At 36.9% G+C, this 21,718-nt stretch overlaps 1 protein-coding gene across 2 annotated transcripts in view; it reads left to right on the forward strand.

The window, feature by feature from the left end:
* The window catches only part of lrrc4cb (leucine rich repeat containing 4C, genome duplicate b), a 43,971-nt gene extending 35,096 nt beyond the window's left edge, over window positions 1–8,875 (forward strand). For both annotated transcript variants that reach the window (XM_065289202.1, XM_065289201.1), the window contains exon 2: window positions 5,098–8,875. In XM_065289202.1, coding sequence (XP_065145274.1) covers window positions 5,148–7,043 — 1,896 coding nt within the window. In that variant the 5' untranslated portion in view covers window positions 5,098–5,147 and the 3' untranslated portion in view covers window positions 7,044–8,875. The remainder of the gene's footprint in view (window positions 1–5,097) is intronic.
* Window positions 8,876–21,718: the final 12,843 nt, after the last annotated feature.

Below are 21,718 nucleotides of genomic sequence, written 5' to 3' on the forward strand. Positions count from 1 at the left end.
TGTACGGCGTGTCAAGTCCTGTCTGTTTACAACCACGAGTCAGCCTTGCCAAACAGTCGAACTTAATACTTTTCTCTGACGCTAACTGAACGGATGAAACGCCGAGATAAACGACCATTATGCTGGGACCGCAAGATTGCGCTGGCGGGTGGTCTTTGTCCATTTCGTTAAAAATAGTTTCATTGTCACCACACTTTCAACACAATATAAACTCACCAAAACCCTCATAATTTAGTTAAAACAACCCTATATTCATTAATAAAGGTATAAAGCGAGTTAAAGCAGCGGTAGACATCTGGGTGTAACGTTAGTTTACTTTCTGAGGGAGATTGAAACTTTGTTGGCGACCGTTTTTCTCTCTCATTGCACGTTTAAAACAATATTGTGACAAACTATTGACAACATTCTTAAACTAAAAATTAAGTTTTCATGAAACAGAAATATTTCAAACTTACCGAACTGCCAGAAATCAATCGTCCTCCTTCAGCTGCAGCCAGGAGTTGCGCTGTCTGTGTGATTTGACTCTGGCGCACTTTCTCTGATTATTGCAAGTACACCTGGCACATTACAGCAATGGCTACAGCAAGGTTACATCAAGACCAAAATATACTGTAAAATGTTCCCGCTCAAACAAATTTACCCAGAATGCATTATGAACTGCAGTACTGTACTGTAATGTACACATACAGTATAGTACTGTGGATTTTTACAGTAATGTACTGCTAAATCTACAGCGACATCTAACAGTGCAATTACAACCAAACAAAGATTATGGTACTGTATATGACAGGCTAATGGGCCCTTTACACAGTTCGATGAGAATATGTAGACTTTATTTAGTTTATTCTGAAAAATATTTCATAAAAATAATATGTGTGAGCAGTAAATTCATGCCTTGAGAAGACTTAAAATATAGTAAATGAGTCATATGGCCTTTTTGAAAACTTTATGTTTGTTGTTTTTAAAAAAAATCATTGTGGAGCTTGACTGGTTGAATATGGCCAGTGCATTTGTAACATTTCTTTCTTTGTGTTCTACATTAAAAAGACTACAGATTTAGTACGACATGAGGGTGAATAAATCAATTTCAATCCGAATGAATCACTTCTTTAAGGTCCCTGCATGGTAGATAATCTGTGGATGTTACTATTCTAAGATAAAATTTGGTATTATAATTCATGTTTTCAATTTATGATGTAGACCTTTAGCTAATCAACCAATCAATATCTCATATATTAGTTTGCTTGCTCTATAAATTCCTTAGTTATTCCTGGTATGATAAAGAGGCTCCTGCCAGGACATAGCCTGATTACCTCACACATCCCATTAAATGTGTGTCCATTGAAAGTTCTCTCAGCATCTCACAGTGAGGTGTCAATTACACAGCCTGCTAACTAATATTCGCTGCTGAACAGAGAGATTGATGTCTTTCTGTGACTAAATCAATCACAGTTCACTATTTTACATTTATGAGATGATCTGTAGGAGCACAGATTTACAGTGAAGTCATTTTCGGAGACATTTCATAGTGTAATGGGACATCACAGACAAGAATCGCAGATAATTCATATTTAATTGTTCATTTTATTTAGCAAAAACTGAGGTATGTATAAAAAACTAAACTATTTAGACATAATATTCAGTGATATATAAAGTCTTTATCTGTTCAAACTGTTCCTCAGTTTTAGAAACCATAGACCGCAATCTAATGCTCACAGTCATCTGTAACATTTACTGTCTGCACTTTCTGTATTATAATGTTTGATATAAAGCAACATAAAGCCACTCATGTGTATTGAGATTGCTGATGGGATTTTATTTTTGGAAATGTTTTATGCAACGATACAATGCCTGTTGCCATACTAATTGGATCAGGCTATGCTTTAAACATAAAGAAATCCATAAGGTCACTTTTAGGAGTTTTTTGTTATGCATCACTTGTAATTCAATTAATGTCAACCTATTCAGCCAATTCAAGAAAATTGATAAAATGAAAAGTCTTTCATCATTTATTAACATATGTTTAGTGTTAACCTCCAAAATGACAAATGCACTATAAAAGTAGGCCTTTATAGTATGTATTATATTGCAATGCAAGCCCACTCAGTCATACAGTAGCTTTTTGCGAGGAATATCCTTTAAATTTATTTGAAATTACATTTTCTGTTTTACAACCTTAACTTGTCAGTACCATCCACTAAACTGTAAAAAAATAGTTTGAGATGTACCTCAGGTTAAGATGGTCTTATTCATTTCTAGCAACGCCTAAAAACTAAATGTCTCCTGCATTAATGCATGCATGATAACCAAAATATTAATCTGTCAGCATCTAAGTGTTTTCTGTCTGACAGTGGTGACAACTCATTTACAATTTCTTTATTGTTTGTGAGTTAATAGATTTGATTTGGAGGTCTTAAATGTTCTCTTTTATTTCTCCTCGTTATTTATGAGAAGGCTGAATGAACTAACTTGCCAGCTAATACAGCACAGTATTTTTCATAAGATAAAAAAGATAAGCTTGAGCAGTAAATAACAGCAGAGATGTTAAGGATGTTATATTTAGTTTGTGGCAGGTTTCTTGTGGGTTTTGGTTGTTATGTAGCAATCTAAGCACAAGCATATAGTGTGGAATATATAAACCAAATACATATTCTTATCTCCTGGATATGTGCAGTGATGGTGTTGTCCGCAACTTAATCCATGTCTCTGACAGCTAGCGGTGACGAGATTTCCATATGTCTCATTTTATTGCAAAGCACAAAAAACTTAGGGGTGGTTTACAGTAGGACTCTCACACAAGTGAAGTCAATACTTTTCAAACTATATACAGTATAAAGAGTTCAGCCAACCCTCTAACAGGGGCGAAGTGGGACCAAAAAAAATCTAGCGGGAAATTTCATAAACCACCAGCCCTCGGTGGTATTAAAATAAATAAAAAGTAGGGTCGAATGTGCTCATAAACAGGAAGTAATACATGGAATAATCTGTGCATCTTTGAATAACTGTAAGAATATTTTCTTTAAATATAATTTTTGTCATATAAAGTTTTGAGAGATGATAATGTTTTTTCCACTGTTATTGCTTATTTAGACTTGTTAGTGCGGTTAAAAGCATGTTTGGCGCATTTACCTCAGAATTTATTTTAGTAAAATTGCTGTTATTCATTTCATTATGCTGTTATTTTTAGTTATGTACATTTATTGCCATGAGACGTTCATTGCCGATATGAATCTCATCTAATATTCAAATCATATGTGGAATAATGTGTGCATCTTTGAATAAGTGTAAGAAAACAGCTTTGAAATTAAGTTTTGTCATAAAGTTTTGAGAAATAATAATGTTGTGAGGATATTTATTGCCATGTGAGACCTTTATTGCCGTTGAATACTTATCATATATACATAGTAGGAAATATATAATGTGGTATACTGCAAAGTTACCATGTTAATTATTATTTATGATATATGTGGAGAAAAATAAACCTTTGCAAACCTGCTGATTTGATCTATTCATGTCCTGAACACCAGGCTAGGGATTTTAAACATCCTCAATCCACATTTACTAGTCTATTAAATAATTTCTAAATATATTGTTTTGTAAAAAAAAGGATGCTTTGTTATATTTTTTATGCGATCATAACGAATCACACAATTATTTTATACGCAGAAGCAGCGGTCAGTAGCTGCAGCGCACTCTGATCTGACCGCATAAATACTGCAATAAACAAGTGTTCGGCGGCTTTTAACATCAAAGGCCGACAGGCTATGCCATTTGGGGAGGGACCGCTCACTGATCCCTGTATTTTTGTAAATCCTGGACATGGTTGGACCTGCCGAACTGGTTGAGCACTTTTATATACTTTGTTGAGCAGAGAGGCTACACAGTTTGACCAGCGGGAAGCAGCCGCACATCAGGCCGCCAGACGGTGTTAACTCGCAATGTATAACTATTATCAGACCGTCCCACCGGGAAAAGTCCAGACGCTCCCGATTGCCACTCCGCATCTGCCCTCTATGTGCATCTAACATGTTTTCTTGTAAATTAGCATTTTATTCTAAACTCTTGAAGGACTTGCTGAAAAGTCATTGTGGCTTTTAAAGGATTTTGCCAAAAAAGCAGTTTTTCTGAATGGCCTGAGACTGGGATAAAGTTGATTTGAAGCAAAAGTATTTGATGAACGTATAAAACAGTACATACAAGAGCATTTGGTTAATATCATTATCTCATTTTTTGGCAGAGTTGGCATTTAGAGGCTTTTGCATCTGAGGTCAATACATACAAAGTATATGTGTATGGATAGTTTTTCCCAAAAAATGACTTTTTATGATTTTTTTTGACACTAGCATTGCATTTTTCTTTTCATATGTTGATTGCAGTAGAAGAAGTCATTCGATAATTGCTGTTATGAAAGGGTCTGTCTGGATTTGGTCAAGGAAGTGGAAACACTTTAGAGTTAGGCCAAAGGGAAATACTTGACTAAAATTGCTTTTGCTAGAGTGTTGCTGTGAAAAGCAAAAGAAATAAAGAAAATTACATATTTTAGTCATTTATTTGGTGCATCCTTTTTGGTGTGTGGTTCTGTGTGCTGGGTCATTAAACAACTCTGACAGTAATGATGCTCAATTTATCAGTCACGATGTAGAAATATATATTTTGCATGTGCAATTCTCCAAGTGCTTTTTCAAAAATGCAATCATTCTTTTTGTTTGACATTGATAAAAAGTATAAAATTGTCCCCAGGGAAACACTGTATTTTTCTAAGGTACAGTGCATACCATGCAGTTTAGTTTGTCAAGAATCTCAGAAATGTACATGCTGCCCCTGGACAAAAAGTTTGGTAGTTGTAATTTGTGTACAGTGTCAGAAAAGAACTGTCAAAATATGCACCCAGTACTTTTTCTCAAAAAATACAGCTTTGCACCTAAAGATTTTAAATTAGTACTAAAAGATACATATTTGTATCTACATATTTTTGAAGTGTTCTGCCCCAGTGACAGCTACATTTTGACTATTTATCTAACGGTATACAATCTAATGTTCTGTTTTCAACATGACACATTTTTGCTAACATGTTTTCTTCATCTGCTTCCTTTTCAGACTGCCTATAAATGTGTGGGAAGAGAAAATCGGTGGGCGTTAAATTATGAATGTTGAACAAGATGACCTCTTACCATCAGCGCCAGATGTTGAGAGGTCCTAGATGGAAAGGGGCTTGGTTTGACCCCTTGTTTCTCCTGCTTTTAGCCCTGCAGTTGCTTGTTGTTGCCGGCTTGGTGCGAGCCCAAACCTGTCCATCTGTATGTTCCTGCAGCAACCAGTTTAGTAAGGTCATCTGTACACGCAGAGGGCTAAAGGATGTACCTGATGGCATCTCCACCAACACACGCTATCTAAACCTTCAGGACAATCAGATCCAGGTCATCAAACTAGACAGCTTCAAGCATCTACGACACCTAGAAATTCTTCAGCTTAGCAGAAACCATATCCGCAACATTGAGATTGGCGCCTTCAATGGGTTGACCAGCCTTAACACTCTGGAGCTTTTTGACAATCGCCTCACAACCATCCCAAATGGCGCCTTTGAGTATCTCTCAAAGCTAAAGGAGCTGTGGCTTAGGAATAACCCTATTGAGAGCATACCGTCTGATGCCTTCAGTCGCTTGCCCTCCCTTCGGAGGTTGGATCTGGGGGAGCTGAAACGCCTCTCCTACGTTTCAAGTGGAGCATTTCAGGGCTTGAGCAACCTGCGCTACCTGAATCTGGGCATGTGCAACCTCAAAGAGGTCCCTAACATACAGCCCTTGATTCGTCTGGACGAGCTGGAAATGTCTGGGAATCAGCTGACAGTAATCCAACCCAGTTCTTTTAAGGGTCTCATCCATCTTCAGAAGCTTTGGATGATGCATGCCCAAGTCCAAACTATAGAGAGGAACTCCTTTGATGACCTGCAGTCATTAAGAGAGCTCAACTTGGCCCACAACAACCTTACCTTTATGCCCCATGATATCTTTACACCTTTGCGACACTTGCAGCGGGTACATTTGCATCATAACCCTTGGAACTGTAACTGTGACATCCTTTGGCTGAGCTGGTGGCTGAAAGAGACTGTACCGACCAACACCAGCTGTTGCGCCCGCTGCAATTCCCCTCTCGGCCTCAAGGGGCGCTACATCGGAGAGCTGGACCAGAGCTACTTTCAATGCTATGCGCCCGTTATCGTCGATCCCCCTGCTGACCTCAATTTAACTGAAGGAATGGCAGCAGAGCTCAAATGTCGGACGAATTCAGTGACCTCAGTCAGCTGGCTAACACCAAACGGCTCCGTCATCACGCATGGGACAGTCAAAATGCGCATCTCTGTCCAAAATGACGGATCGCTAAACTTCACCAACGTCACCGTCCAGGACACAGGAACCTACACTTGCATTGTGAGCAACATGCTGGGCAACGTTTCAGCCTCCGCTGTTCTCAATGTGACGACTATTGACAACAGTGGTTTCAGTTACTTTACTACGGTGACCGTAGAGACAATAGAAACCCCAAACGATGGGGACAGTAGGACACCAGTGCAGCCTTCTTTCGGCTGGGCTTCCTCCTCAACCACAAGGGGGACACCGATTGCCACAGAGAGAGCATTCACCATTCCTGTGACTGAAATAGACATGGATGGGACTCTCAATGGTTTGGAGGAGGTGATGAAAACCACCAAGATTATCATCGGCTGCTTTGTGGCCATCACTCTTATGGCGGCTGTCATGCTCATAATATTCTACAAGATGCGCAAGCAGCACCACCAGCAGGATCACGATGGGCCGGCCCGCACCATTGAGATCATTAACGTAGATGAGGAGCTGACAAGGGTTCCAGCTATGGAGAGTCACCTGACTCTTCCACCCCTGGAGCATGAGCATTACAACCACTATAATTCGTACAAAACTGCTTATAATCACATGCACACTCTCAGCTCGTTGCATAGTTCAGTGCATGAACCTTTACTAATTCAAGCCAGCTCAAAGGATAACGTACAGGAGACGCAAATTTGATGCTTTGAGTTGGATGTACTAAACTGTACAGATGTTGGTCGCGAACATGCTGTCATAAATTGAGGCAGCAGCTTGGAAGACATTCAGAAGTGTCATTGAGAGTCTGGATGTATGTATTATTTTAACAAGTGTCTTTACAAATCTTATTTATTAAAGATATGTGAAGTGACTGAATCATAAGCCACAAGATTTTAGCATTTCTGTTCATTGCATTTATTTTCAAATGGAGGAATGAATGGTTTTCTTTAATTTGTTGGTGAAATTAAGATCAACTTCCATGTTTATGAGAGTAATGAGACAACAGTTCTTTTATTTTTTTCATTTTGGCAGATTATATCACTTTGCTCAAACATGTTTTTGTTTTCGGAGAAACTGAAACCTTTAAACAAAGACTGGCCAATAAAAAATGGATGTCAAACTGAATGGAGCAATTTAGATATGAATGGCAGGCCTGATGGATGCAGCTGCTCTAGTGAGGTTTACAAAACAAGCAAAGCCTTCATTGTCAGGGCCTGGAAACTGGAAATATTTCTAGTTCTTTTAAAAGTCCCACCTTAAAATGTTACTCAATAATCCATCAAATGTTGCCATCTGCTAGGTTATCAAGTACAAAACCATATACCAAGATATACAGTAAAGGGCACTTATAATTGGGACACAAAGTACCCAGAAAGAATACACACATTTTTTCTGCCCAGATTTTAAAATAAAAAGCATGCTGTGGATTGAACTATGTTTCAGCCCTACCAAATTAACATTTATAGGGGCAGTTTCCCGGACAGGGTTTAGATTAATCCAGGACTAGGGCTTAGTTATATCTTAGTAGTTTTTACAAACATACTTTACAAAAAACATTACTGGTGTGCATCTTTAGACAAAACATTAGTACTGGTATATGTGCAGATATATTAGTGCAAGTAGTTTTTTTTTTATTAAGTCAACTCAAACATGCATTTTAGTCTGGGACTAGGATAAGCCCTGTCCAGGAAACCGCACCATAATGTTAGTAATGAGTCACGCATGTTTAAACGAATTTTAATTTAATGTAAATTTACACATTGATATTATAACTAAAAAGTTGACATTATCAAAGTATGTTGTAGGCACATTAATTCTGTTCATTTCCACAAATATTCAATTTTCTTTAATTTAGTTGTCTTTGATAAGCTCTTACATTGATTATAATTCACTGTTTTTATCCTAATACCATGTAATTTAACATTTGCTTTAGCCAAATTATAAAACAAATCATATTTTAATGGAAGTCACACTCTTCATCGCATTGCCAAATTTTTATAACAATATCTTTAAGAATTTTTTATCTCAGTGATAGTAACTAATGGGGCGGAGCCTAGCAAAAATTATAGATACCATACATTTAAGTTAAGTAAAATGTGAGCTTTATAAATCTGTCAGTGACAACAACATATTGATAAAAACATTAATGATACATCATTGCACATCTAAACTGTACAATAATTGCCACATTGAAACCTTTATGTGACATTAGGCCAAAAACACTGAAATATAGTATTTTCATGGCATGCAGGAGCAGAAATAACCCAGAAATGTTTATTGTTTATCTGAGAGCTGCATTGTTTTGAGCAGATGTGATTTGTAAACCACTGGTTTATATTGTGAATGTGCACATTGTATGTGTGTCTCTTTGTGTGTCTACCATGTACCATCAGGCCTATTATTTTACCATCCTCAACCAAATTGTGTATTTATTTTGTTGTGAGTATTATTTTGTATTATTTTTTGCTTGTGCATACCTCTCTTAAAGGGATAGTTCACCCAAAAATAAAAATCCTGTCATCATTTACCCACTCTCATGTAGTTACAAACCTGTATAAATGTCTTTGTTCTGATGAACACAAAGGAAGATATTTTGAGAAATGTTTGTAACTATTCTTTTTTCCTACTATGGAAGTAAATGGGGTCCACAGACGGTTTGGTTACAAATATTTCTCAAAATATCTTCCTTCATGTTTATCAGAACAAAGAAATTTATGTGGGTTTGTAACTACATGAGAGTGAGTAAATGATGACAGCATTTTAATTTTTGGGTGAACTTTCCCTTTAACATGTAGATTGGGTGTGTGCATCGATGCATGCAAAGGGTATGTTTGTATGCCACGTGTGTATGCCTTAACATAAAACCTCTCATGTTTTTCCCTGATGTGTGTTAGTGTTTTCTTGTTATGTTTTCTCATGGTCAAAATGTCTCACTTCCACTTTGAATCATTATTTAAAGCATGATGTGGTGCTGTTTCTTACCAGCAAACTGTCAGTAGTTCAAATACGTATAAAGGTACATGCAGAAGTTACATCTAATTCACTAGATTAATTTTTAAATGATATGTTTGCCTGCAGGGAATCCATCAGACAGCATATTGTGTGAATAATCAAGCCTAAATTTAAACATGAATTTAATGAGAATCTTTCATTGAGTATCACTTGGTGTTCATTAGATCCCCTGCAGTTAAGTAAACAAATGTTATTTTCCTTTATTCCTTATAGATTTAATATTTGCTTCTTTGTGTTATTTATGCTTTGTTTACCCCATCATTTCACTTTCATCCTTATTGTCATTTGTAAACTGTATGAAAGTTGAATTAAAAAACCTAAATTAAAAAAGGATTGCATAAAAGTTTACATTACATGAACTGTTGCTTCCAAAACATTTTTGTTTCATTTTCTTTTTTATTTTTGTATCCAAGTAAAAAAAATGTTCCTACCATTTTTATTGTACATAATAGGTGGGATAAATTGGCACAATAGAAAAAACAGCATTGGGCCATAAAAAAGATGTCTCTATTTTCAGAGCGTGTTAATGAATGCTAGCTTGATCCAATCTGCATCAGTGTTCCTGAGCAGCACTGCATCAGTTACTAGATCGATGAAGCCTACATGATCTACATAGAAAATCTGTGAAGTTGGACTTAAACGATTCTCTTTGGTTTTCTTCTTGTGATTTGTTTGTTATTGGTAACTCATTTTAGATTTCTATGCTGAACTTAAGTGATTTTTTTTCTTTATGGCAAAGAGAATGTCTCTTTATTGACATATTTCTACAAGAACTGTTATTAAAAATAACCAATAATATTTCTGTCAAATGACACGTTTGCTGATCAGTTCATAATGCTTTGGGAATACAGCTAACTAAACGTTAACCATGAAAAATATAAAATACAAAAGATTGTAGTTCATACGATTACATGCTGTAAATGTAAATAAAATGTTTTTTTCTTAAGTTTGAAGTATGAGGATTATTCAAATATTTTTTTCTGGGAGTTAATGCTCTTCGATTAAATCCTGTAATTCATGATGATTATTATAAAAAAATTTGACATTCTGTCATCATTTACTCATCCTCATGTTGTTACAAACCGTTTGTGGACCGTTTATGGTACTTCCATAGTATTCTTTTTTCCTACTATGAAATTGAATGGGGTCCACGAATGGTTGGTTACAAACATTTTTCAAAATATCTTCCTTTGTATTCATCAGAAAAAAAGAGATGTATTCGGGTTTGTAACAACATGAAGGTGAGTAAATGATGACATTTGATGAAATTTTTGGGTGAACTATCCCTTTAAGTCTCTTCCTCTGTTACAAAGAGTTTAATTTGAATACAGAAATAATTCAGACACATAAATGTTTGATTTCACTCATTAAGTTTATATTAATTTCAATCTTTGGCACAACCTTACTTAGTTAATATTAAAAATATCAAGGTTACATTTTCACAGAGTGTTCTTTCCATTATGTAGGATGATTTAATATAGAAAACAGTAAGTCACAAAAATAAACTTATGTTTTCACAGACTGGGTCACATATGTTACCTAAATGGCAATTTTCCTGACTTATCGTATGTCCCAAGCATTGTTTGGTATTATAAACTGTATAGATCAAGACATATACACATACAAGCTCATATTATGAGTTAAATTCTGTTCTGTTACGTTTTGTAAAAATTGCGTACACAAAAAAATTGTCAAAATACATATCCCATCTGTCACTGTGGCAGTAGCCTTTAAAATGGTCCTAGTGTGTAACATTAGGTACAGATATGTATACATTTGGTACCTGTATGTTACTAATACACTGTAAAAATTCTTTGCTGCCTTAAAAAAAATTTGTTGGATCAAATTTCAACTTACTATTATTTATCTTGAGATGAATTGATACTGTAACTACAAGATAAATAATAGTAAGTTGACATGACTTGTAAATCTGAGTTGATACAAGTAAACAAGCTGTTTTGGTACCAATATGTACCTCTCAGGTGCTAATATAAACTCTTTAGGTGTAAAGAAAGTGTACAGCCCCAGTGACAGCCAGGGTACATATTTTGCATTTTTTTTCTGGCAGTGTAATAAATAATCTATGTATGTACAAAAGAAAACACCTGGGCTGCGTCCATAAGCTCTAAAATGCTGACTCAGAAGGCAGGAGGTCATTAAGGCATGCCCAAATTCAATGTTTGTTTTACTTTCTGTCTCCTGAGATACCTCCATGTCTTGTCCCACAATTCTACGCGTTGGCGTGCACGTAGAATGTGATTGGTCGAGCCTGGTCGAGTTAAAAAAAATCAAATGGCGGCCAAGGAAGCAGCTGGAGCACAGATTTGGTGTAAATAAAGTTTTATTTTCATTTTTTACACGTTTTAATTGCATTTCTAACGAGAAATCAGTATTATATTTTTCATACATTGGATTAGTTATCGCAAAGGCGCTCTCTGTTTATATTTCAAATACGCTGCCTATGAAGTCTGTCCGAAAGCATTTCTCTGAGCAGCCTTCATGCTCCGAAGTCATTGTCTCATGAGGCAACAAGTCAGCTAAGCTTTCGGGACGCAGCCCTGATGTTACTCTACAGCAGTCCTTCCCAATCCTGGTCCTCGAGGACCCCTTCCAGAAAGTTTAAGATGTCTCCTTATTTAAAATACCTGATTTAACTCATCAGCTTTCTTCCAGAATGGTTAACATGTCTACCCAACAAGCTGATGAGTTAAATCATGTGTGTTAATTAAATAAGTAGACATCTAAAACATTCTGGAAGGGGTCCTCAAGGACCAGGATTGGGAAACACTGCTATAGACCATTTCAAAAGATGTAAACAACACTGGTCCAGAAGCACTTCCTGTTTCCGTTTTTTAACACTAGATAAACGTTGGGATAAAATAAACCAACAGAACATATAAATCTGAATTAACTGAAGTTGAACAAACATCTTAAAGTACAGGTATATGACTATAATAAAGATTTCATAAATTATTTATTTATTCTATGGAATCTTGACAAGAAAGTAGCAGGGCCCAATTATTAAATCAGCCATTTTTCTCTTCCAAAAAGCACTTTCTGCTATTAGGCTATTAGGTTATGGATTCAAGCCAAAACATAAGACACCAAACTCCTTTTTAAATGATTATATCCATTAATCACATTCATTTGTCATTGGATACATCCATATAGGCTGACATATAGACAACTATACATTTTTTAGGGTTTAAAAGCAGTTATTTTATAGTACCTACCGAAGCACCTGAACACCTTATCCCATGCCAAAATCTTACTGTCTTTACACATTATTTCATTCAGATAAGGAAACTTGAAACACTAAGCTACAGGTTCGCTTTAAACACTTCATAGAACCGCCATCAAATGAAAGATGAGTGACCTCTAGACACCCAGAGGTGCTTCGCAGTTCAAGATGGACTTAATTTAACAGCACCTTCTATTGAGTTACGAGACTTGACATCTAATCCATAGGGTTTAGACCGGGGTCTGCACAGAACTAGAAACTTGTGAATTGAATTTATAGGTGCTCGGCATTGTCTCGTTCCTCACATGATTAATTGCACAGAGTCCTGTGACAGACGGAAGTACATCAGTTAATTAATTTCGCCTGGACAATGCCATTAGCAACACAGGAAGAGGGCGGGGGTGCCGAGGAACAAAATACAGGTGCAGTCTGTCGCCTGTAATAATTAATCTCTTCGGTGATTCACACAAGCTGTCAGAAGCCCTCATCGCATTTACAGGTAGCAGTATCTCCCATCACTGCAATTACTGGGATATGGAGGGGATCAATTACAACAACATATCATTTGAGAGATGACTGGTTCTTCTACAAAAGAAACCGGGCACCTGTTGGCATCTTTATCTTTTAAATAGTGCTGATATTGTTATCTGCAGTTATGATCTGTTCTGGTGGATTGGCAGGGGAGCGGAGATGAAATACAGAGAGCTCGCCTCTGCCAGGAAGTCCACTTACTTCTCCCTCTGCTGAATCATTTAGGTGTCATATCAATTAATCTTCACCTCCTCTTAAAACGTAAAACAAAGCCTTTTATTTTAGGATGCTTAAATATTATCTGTTGATGGTGTCTTTGCATGGTAAATGTTAATGTAATCCTTTAGTGGGATTACAAAAACTCGAAAAAGCACCCATGAAACACCACCCCTACAGTATGAGAAAGAATGGTACAGAAGTTTTCACTGGAGTGGTACCCTGTTAAAAAGTACTCGTTTGTACTTAAAAGGTGCATATTAGTACCTCAAAGGTACATATTTGTACCTCAAATGTCCATATCTGTACCTTTATTGTACAAAGAAACCGTCCCCATGACAGCTTTTGTACCTTTTTCTGACGAAAGCTGGCGAAAGCAGATTGTGCTAAAACATACAAATGAGAATTCATTCCAATTAACCACCTGCATATTGCCATTATGCGTTGGGAAAAAACACATTTGGATAAAGGTATTTCGTGGCTTGCCATCCATGATAAAGGGGCTCGAGCTCACGTCTCACTATTAGGTCTTAGTACCACCTTAGTTTCTGAAATGAAATCAAGATGAAATGGGCATGAAGGTGATGGAGTGATGTAAGCAGCCATTTAGTGCTTAGAGTAATGGATAAAATGAACAAAATCGTGTAGGTGTATTTCCCTGTAATTTCCCACTTTACCACTGAGCTCCATGCTAATAAATTTCCTCTGGGCTGTTTTCTAAAATATTTGTTTTACAGCACATTTAATATGAAAAGCTGTTTCAATGTCAGAGAGGCAACGTAACTGACAGCGTCAAAGCCGCATAAAATCCAAGGTCTGTTTTAGCTCTTTGATTAGGAAACTGACATGGCAATTTGCACATTATTTGATGTGAATAATTTGTGTTTGTCTCTTGCTGTGCTACAGGGACTTCGGTGCTTGCATGTTTAAGGCCAGGGTCACCCTGGAACATCCGCAGAGATTGCTGTACGACCCAGGGGGCAGACATTTCGGGCAACTGATGTTGTCTTCTTTCTAAAGTCACAACATCCTTCTTCAAACAGCGCCTGTGATTGTAATGCTTATCTTTGGTCTCTTCATCTTTAGCAGAGAGTAATTAACAGCTAGCACGAAGAGTCTGTCTGGTGCTAAACTGTAATTACAAGTCCCATTACTCCAAGGGGGCGTTCAAAGCAATTAGCATTCCTCATACAGCGGTCTGAAAAGTAAGATGAGAGCATTTCATTCAATTTGATGGTGTTACATTCAGAAGATTTATGCACTCTATTGCGCCACCAAAAATGTACTTGATGTTTACTAGCTTTGATCTAAACTGATTTATGTACTAATGCCACTCCTACATCAGAGAATTAGGTACAGAATTATGCTCTCATTGATATTACATCTCATCTTTAGATGTAAGTCTTCGGCTAATTTGTCAGAGAAGATGCTTAAAATCTACGGTGCAAAAGCTAAACGGACAACACTCATTTGTGTAATGTCATTCAGTTTTTTATAGCGTGGTAATCTTCCTGAGCCGCTGACAAGGCTTTACTAATTTGCAAGGATCCCGTGGGGATATGAATTTGGTTTGAAGGAGCTAAAATTATTTTCAAAATGTTGAATGCTCTTACATCAGAATCTGTAAAATCATTAAATTCGTCTAGCAATTACCCTAATCTGTGACACTATATACAAGAACTAAAACTTATGTAAAATTTCTTTTGGAAATGTATGTATATTTATAACTATGTATAATATTATACACTCTTAAAAATAAAGGTGTTACATAAAATCTTATTTTGACCTGATCATTATGGCTTCTGTAGTTGAGAATCTGTTTTTTGTGTGAAGCAGGAAAAGAAAAAGACAAAGGAGAGATTAGTTTGAGGGAGGTATGATAAACAGGTCAGTTTTAAATATACATCTGGATGTCAGGCAGTTGTTTATTTGACGTCAAGCCGACATTACATCTGGACAACAGGCCGATGTTATTTTTTGACGTCAGGCCGACATTGTTTTTTAAAATCAACCCAATGTAACATCTGAATGTCAGGCAGACGTTCGATTTTGACGTCAACCCGATATTACAGCTTGACATTAGGTCGACATTGGATTTTAACATCAACCTACATCGAGACGTCAGTTCAACTTTTGTTTTTCAAGTCAAACTGAGGTTACATCTGGATGTCAGGCTGACTTTGGGTTTTGACGTCAACGCGACGTTGGTTTTTGATGTCAACCCAACGTTAAATCAGGACGTCAGCCGACGTTGGTTTTTAACGTCAACCCAAAGTTGGACGTCAGTCCGACATTGTTTTTTAACGTCAACCTGAGGTTACATCTGGATGTCAGGCTGACTTGGGTTTTGACGTCAACCCAACGTTGGTTTTTGACGTCAACCCAACGTTGGTTTTTGACGTCAACCCAACGTTACATCAGGACGTCAGCCGACGTTGGTTTTTAACGTCAGCCGACGTTGGTTTTTAACGTCAACCCAAAGTTGGACGTCAGTCCGAAATTGTTTTTTAACGTCAACCTGAGGTTACATCTGGATGTCAGGCTGACTTGGGTTTTGACGTCAACCCGATGTTTGTTTTTTTTGTCAACCCAACGTAACATCAGGATGTTAGCCCGACATTGGATGTAAGACCTTGATTTCAGACCGGGGTTAATTAATGATGTCAACCCGACTTAACAGCTTGCAACAGGCTGATGTTGTCCAATCAAGTATGACTGATGAAGATCATGGGACTGAAAAATTGTGAATATTGTATAGATATTTTTAGATATATTTGCAAGTATCGATAGTAATATCCATGTCTCTGACCCATGCTTGTTAAAATCACCCATGCATTTATGGCACTCCTGTGCGGTTCTGCCTATGTTTATTTAGTTGTTGTTTTATTTACCTACTTTGTATTCTGTTCAAGCCTTTGTCCTTGCTTAAGTCATCATTTCACTCCTCTAATTGCATCTGTAAGTGCAATCACTTTTTCCTGGTCACAGATGGCAAACATCAGCATAAAGCCCCAGTCTGTATGTACCACTCACTTCAGATTGAATATAAAGAGTTCACAGGGGATGGACTGATGAGTAGAGCTGTGTGACATCTTCAGCTTGATGTCTGAGAACAGAAAACCGAAAAAAGAATCTTGTTGATACACAAAGAGCGCCGGTACTGATGGGACACTCCTTTGACTGTCTGGCACATATTAAGGCATCTTTCAGCATTCTGCATGATGTGCTGCCTCCGGAATTGGCATTCTTTGTGAGTGTTTGTGTTCCAGGCTTTACTACGGAGAAGGTGGTGGGTGTTTGCCATCTGTGTAGATAGAAACACCTGCTGTGCTCTCCAGATTACAGAGGAACTTCTCCATTGCATTCATTTGTAAATGTCAGGTATGAATATAATATAATTTAAGCCCACATTTCTGTCTCTGATTGCCTCGTCCTCTTTGTTGGGAGAAATACAATGCAAACGTATCAGAGCTGTAATGACGCAGGGTTTGGAAGGTGAACTCGTTCAAAAAATCTTGCATTACATGCTTTGGTTTAGGTGTTTAATGAGGTATTTATTTAAATACAATTTATATAGTGGAGATATTAAGGTAAGTACACAGGCTTTGCACTGTAATGTTATTAATAGGATAAATATTGTTGTACATAATGTAGGAGCATATAAACAAGTAAAGTGAAAGTGACATAATGACCAGTGTATGGTAACCCATACTTGGAATGTGGCCATTTAACTAACCAGTAAGTATAGTGAACATAAGCATTGCAAATTGTTTACACTCACAGAGCAGTGGACAGCTAATTGTCCGTAAATTGAACATTAAAATATTGTATAATTACAACATAAACCTTTACATTGCACAGTAAATATTACAATGTAAACCCAGGAATTTGGCAGATATATACCGTGTTTTAGCAACATGTTAAATAGACAGTTATAAACCGTAATCCCGTAAAACCAATACTGTTGCTACCATATTTTTTCGATGGTAAAGTCTTGGCAACCACAGCTGCCGGTTTTCTACCTTAACTGGCAACTTCTGGGTTAAAAGCCAGACTCTAACTATTAAGCTACTACTGTCCAACATAAACATGCAAACACTGTATACAAACCATAATAAAATGTACAGTACACATTTGGCAGATATTCAAAGCGCCTGTCAATGCATTACACCGTATGAGTGGGGCACAAACTAATGCGGGGTTAATTGTAACAAAGCTACTTTACATATTTATACAAGGCCAAGCAATGTGCTTATTTTCTCTTACTGTCAGAATATGATCTCCTGTGAATTTGTGAAAAGCTTTTATGTGTTTTGATTAAGATATTGAACAAAGAGTGTTTTGGAGGCAAAAGTAAATTTTCATATTTATGTTTTTTTCGATTTCTGAGTTGGGTGTGTAAGTCACCAAATCCAACCTTATACTATTTAAATCACGGTCTTGTTACCTAAAACATAACACTATTTTGAAACATGTCAATAAGTCCTAGTAACTGATAGCTGGGATTGAAAACATTTTTATACAGTGGGGTTAGTTGTAACACAGCGTTACAACTTAGCCTCCAATATACAATGATAATGGAATGGAAACAATGTAAATATATATTAATCAAAATGATAACTGTTTAAACAATATCAGGGAAAATAACTGACGATTATGATTTTTGTCCTAATTGTGCAGCCATTTTAAATTTTTTGAATGATAGAGCTAAAGTTAAATAGCGTTAGGTTGTGCCCTGATCTCCCCTATACATTTTTTGTCATCATGTGTGTTCCCTGGGTTCGAAACCATAACCTTTTATACTGCTAATGCAATGCTTTACCACTGAGATATACAGGAGCACATAACGATTTGTTTTGGATGGAGTGTAACGCTTAAAATCACAATCATTAAACACAACTGTTTAAATGTATTTGCAAATATTATTTATGCAGACAATTACTCATCCAGTATAGTCCAGTTATTAATATATATTCTTTTTTTTCTATTTGCATTGGAAGTGAGGTAAGCAAACACATTAGGGAAACATATTTCTATTTGCTGAGTGGGCTTTGATAGATTAATGATATTTCACACCCTGTAGAAATCTAAACCTAGTAATATACTGTACTGACTATGGTCATATTGCTGACAATCTGTGATAGAAACCGCAAATTTATTTAAGTAAACGCAGTGGATGGTGTTTTGAATTTATGTATTTGCTGTAGTGTACTGTGAAAATTTCCCTCTACATGTGAACACGTAAACATACACTCTCATATCTCTCTCTCTCTCTCTCTCTCTCTCCCTCTCTCTCTCAAATGCAAGTGACCAAATATATAAAGCACCTTTAGAATTAAGTGGCCTGGTGCAAAAGATGTGTGCGTCATACGCCGCAACAGCGTCCAGCTTCACCATAAATCCTTGTAAATGACAGAGTGTAAAAGCGCAGCTGACAGGGAATTTATTTCAACAGCAGGCCTCAGATCTGACAACAACCCCAGTACCTTAAAGAGGAACAAAGTGTGGAAAGAAATCCAATTTGAACAGGAGAGGAGTGGGACAGGTCCACCTTAGCGCTAGGACTCAGTTCAAAAGCGAGGTCCCTGACAGAGGCACAATGATGGCGCTTGCTGTCACAATGACATCTCCCAGTGCAGGACAGATAAACATGTGATACTTAAATGAGTAATGCAGGGTTGCGGCCAGAGCAATTGTCACTCATCATGCTGCTATTATTGCCTGTTATAAATCTCTGTGCAAACAGTAATTTTACACAGTCTGGCAACTAAATATAACGTAAAGGAAAGGGGCGTGACTCATGATGCCATACCACCTTGCAGCCGAATTTATACGTTCCCACTGCCCAATTATAGGACAATTGATGAACAGGACAACCCACCAAATGGCTAAACTTTGTACACAAAGCTGAGATTCTGGCACCTGCTACTGGCATTTACATTTATGCTGCAAGTCATAATAAATAACTGAAAAATCAAACCTCTAGAAAAAGCTTTGTCACCCTTATATTTTGCAGCACATATTATTCAGATGCTTTGTTGCATTGAATTCCATCAAAGGTTTCAAAGCGGCATGTCATTACATGCTTAACATCTACATCATTTGAGCAAAGACAAGGTTTTTTGCTATTCAGTAGGGTAATCTTGAAGCTCAACTGCTAAAATGTGGCATTAGCGGCACAAAGATAATAGGTTTGATTCCCAGGGAACAGACATAAAATGTATATCTTGAATGCACTGTAGTTCCTTTGAATGAAAATGTCTGCAAGATGTGAAAATGTCTCTTAGCACATTGTGCCTCATTCATGAGTACATCATTTGGAAAACAGTTCTTATGTAAATTGCCACATTCATTTCAATATGGTAATTTACGTAGGAATGGTTTTATGAGCAACTGACGTAGAAATTCGCTCGGCTAATGTTTCATAAATGAAGCCTGTTGACCCTAAATGCAGAGAGAGTCAAAACTTTTAGCATACCTAATCAAACAACAGCAAAGCTGCAATAAAACATTTTACATTGGCAACATACTCTATTTCACATTTTAACATTTGTTTTATTATATACAAATATAGAAACAAATCACTTGAAATTCTGTCATAGAAATTCTGACATTTGTGTTTACTCACTCTCATCTCATCTTAAGCCTGTTCGACTTTCTTTCACACAAAGAAGGAGATTAGTAGGATGATAGACAGTCACCATAGTCCATATCTGTACACTAATGGATGGGGAAAAATCCTGTTTTGTTCCGTACAGTAGCAATGCTGTCGTCTTGAAATTCAGTATATCCTTGAGTTACTATGCAGAAATCCTTAGAACAGCTCTGCATGTTATCATAAAGCTGCCAGGTGAAAAGCCAGCCTTTGAACAGTTTGTCCAATTTACTACACAGCAGTCCATTAACGATCAATGGAAAAACCTGCTATTCACTTCAGTAGTGGATTTTTGATGATCAAACAGTAACAAGTCAGGTAGAACTTAATAACATGTTTGCAAAGTATCAGATGCTACTAGAAATAAAAGGGTCTGTTAGTCCAATTACTTCTTTAAGTTGCAGTTCATCGACTAAAGCTGAACAGAAATATGTATGGATTACGGTAGGCTACACTGTCAGAAAAAAATGGTCCCTAGCTGTCACTGGGGCAGTACCCTTTCAAAAAGTTCACATTTGCACCCACAAAGTTCATATTAGTACAATTTTGGTACCAAAGGGTGCATTTAGTTCCTCAAAGATACATATTGGCAACTCAAGATTACAAATTGGTACCAAATGTATATACGTGTACCTAAATAGTACATAGTAAAGCCAAGATGTGTAAAATTTTTGTAATAAAATATCCAAAAATTACTTGCACACTGTGATATATTTCATGCAGTTGGGTACTTATACATCATTCAAAAAATTTAGCAAAAATTTGAAATTTCAGAAAAATTTATTTTTTAAATAATGGTGCATCTCTTGTCATTGTCATCTATCAGTGAAGTAATATTAATGCTATCATCGGTTTCAGCTTGTAGAAACTATGGCAGCACGTGTGGACAAATGCGGAAGTGGCAGCATTCAGCATGCAACTGTTGTGCCTTGCAGCTAATTCATTTTGATGGCATAAAATAATGTGATCAATCATACAGGTAATAAAAAATGTATTCACTACCTCATGCATGAACACGGTTAGTAAATTCCATATGTCTCTGTGTGGTAAAAAAAAGTCGTATTTCATCATTCCACCCTCCTTTCACAACATCATTAAAGAACACCTATTAACCAATTCACAATCTTACATTTCCTTTGGTGTGTAGGTGTGTATTAGTACATGTTAACAATATGCAAAAGGAACAAATCTGAAAGTAAACGATGACGTGAGTTAACACTTCCAATTTAAATCTCGTTTCTTGGACTACAACGAACACAAGGATTGTAGGCAACAGTTTACTTCCTGGCCTGTTGACGTGGACTGGACGGTCATTATCATAATTCTGCCTGCTTCTGACTCACAGCATGTAAGTAGCTTATGTTTTCATATTTAAAGAATTTGCTATTGAGCTTGTTGTTTGTCGTTTCTACAATCACAAATGCAGACATGGTTTTAATGTTTTAGTAATCCTTACCTTATTCCAGGGGATGACGTGTTTCAGGGAGGCAGGGCAAAGGGGAGCAACAATAATGTAACGTATGTTGATGAGTTTGAACCAAAAACACATTGGGCCCTATTTTAACGATCTGAAACGCAAGTGCGAAGCGCAAAGCGCAAGTGACTTTGTGGGCGGATCTTGGGCGCTGATGCTATTTTCCCGGCGGGAGAAATAACTCTTGCGCCAGGCGCAAATCAATAAGGGGTTGATCTGAAGTAGAAGGTTCATTATTCATAGGTGTG

The sequence above is a fragment of the Paramisgurnus dabryanus genome, chromosome 2, assembly GCF_030506205.2.
Source record: "Paramisgurnus dabryanus chromosome 2, PD_genome_1.1, whole genome shotgun sequence".
Lineage (NCBI taxonomy): Eukaryota > Metazoa > Chordata > Actinopteri > Cypriniformes > Cobitidae > Paramisgurnus > Paramisgurnus dabryanus.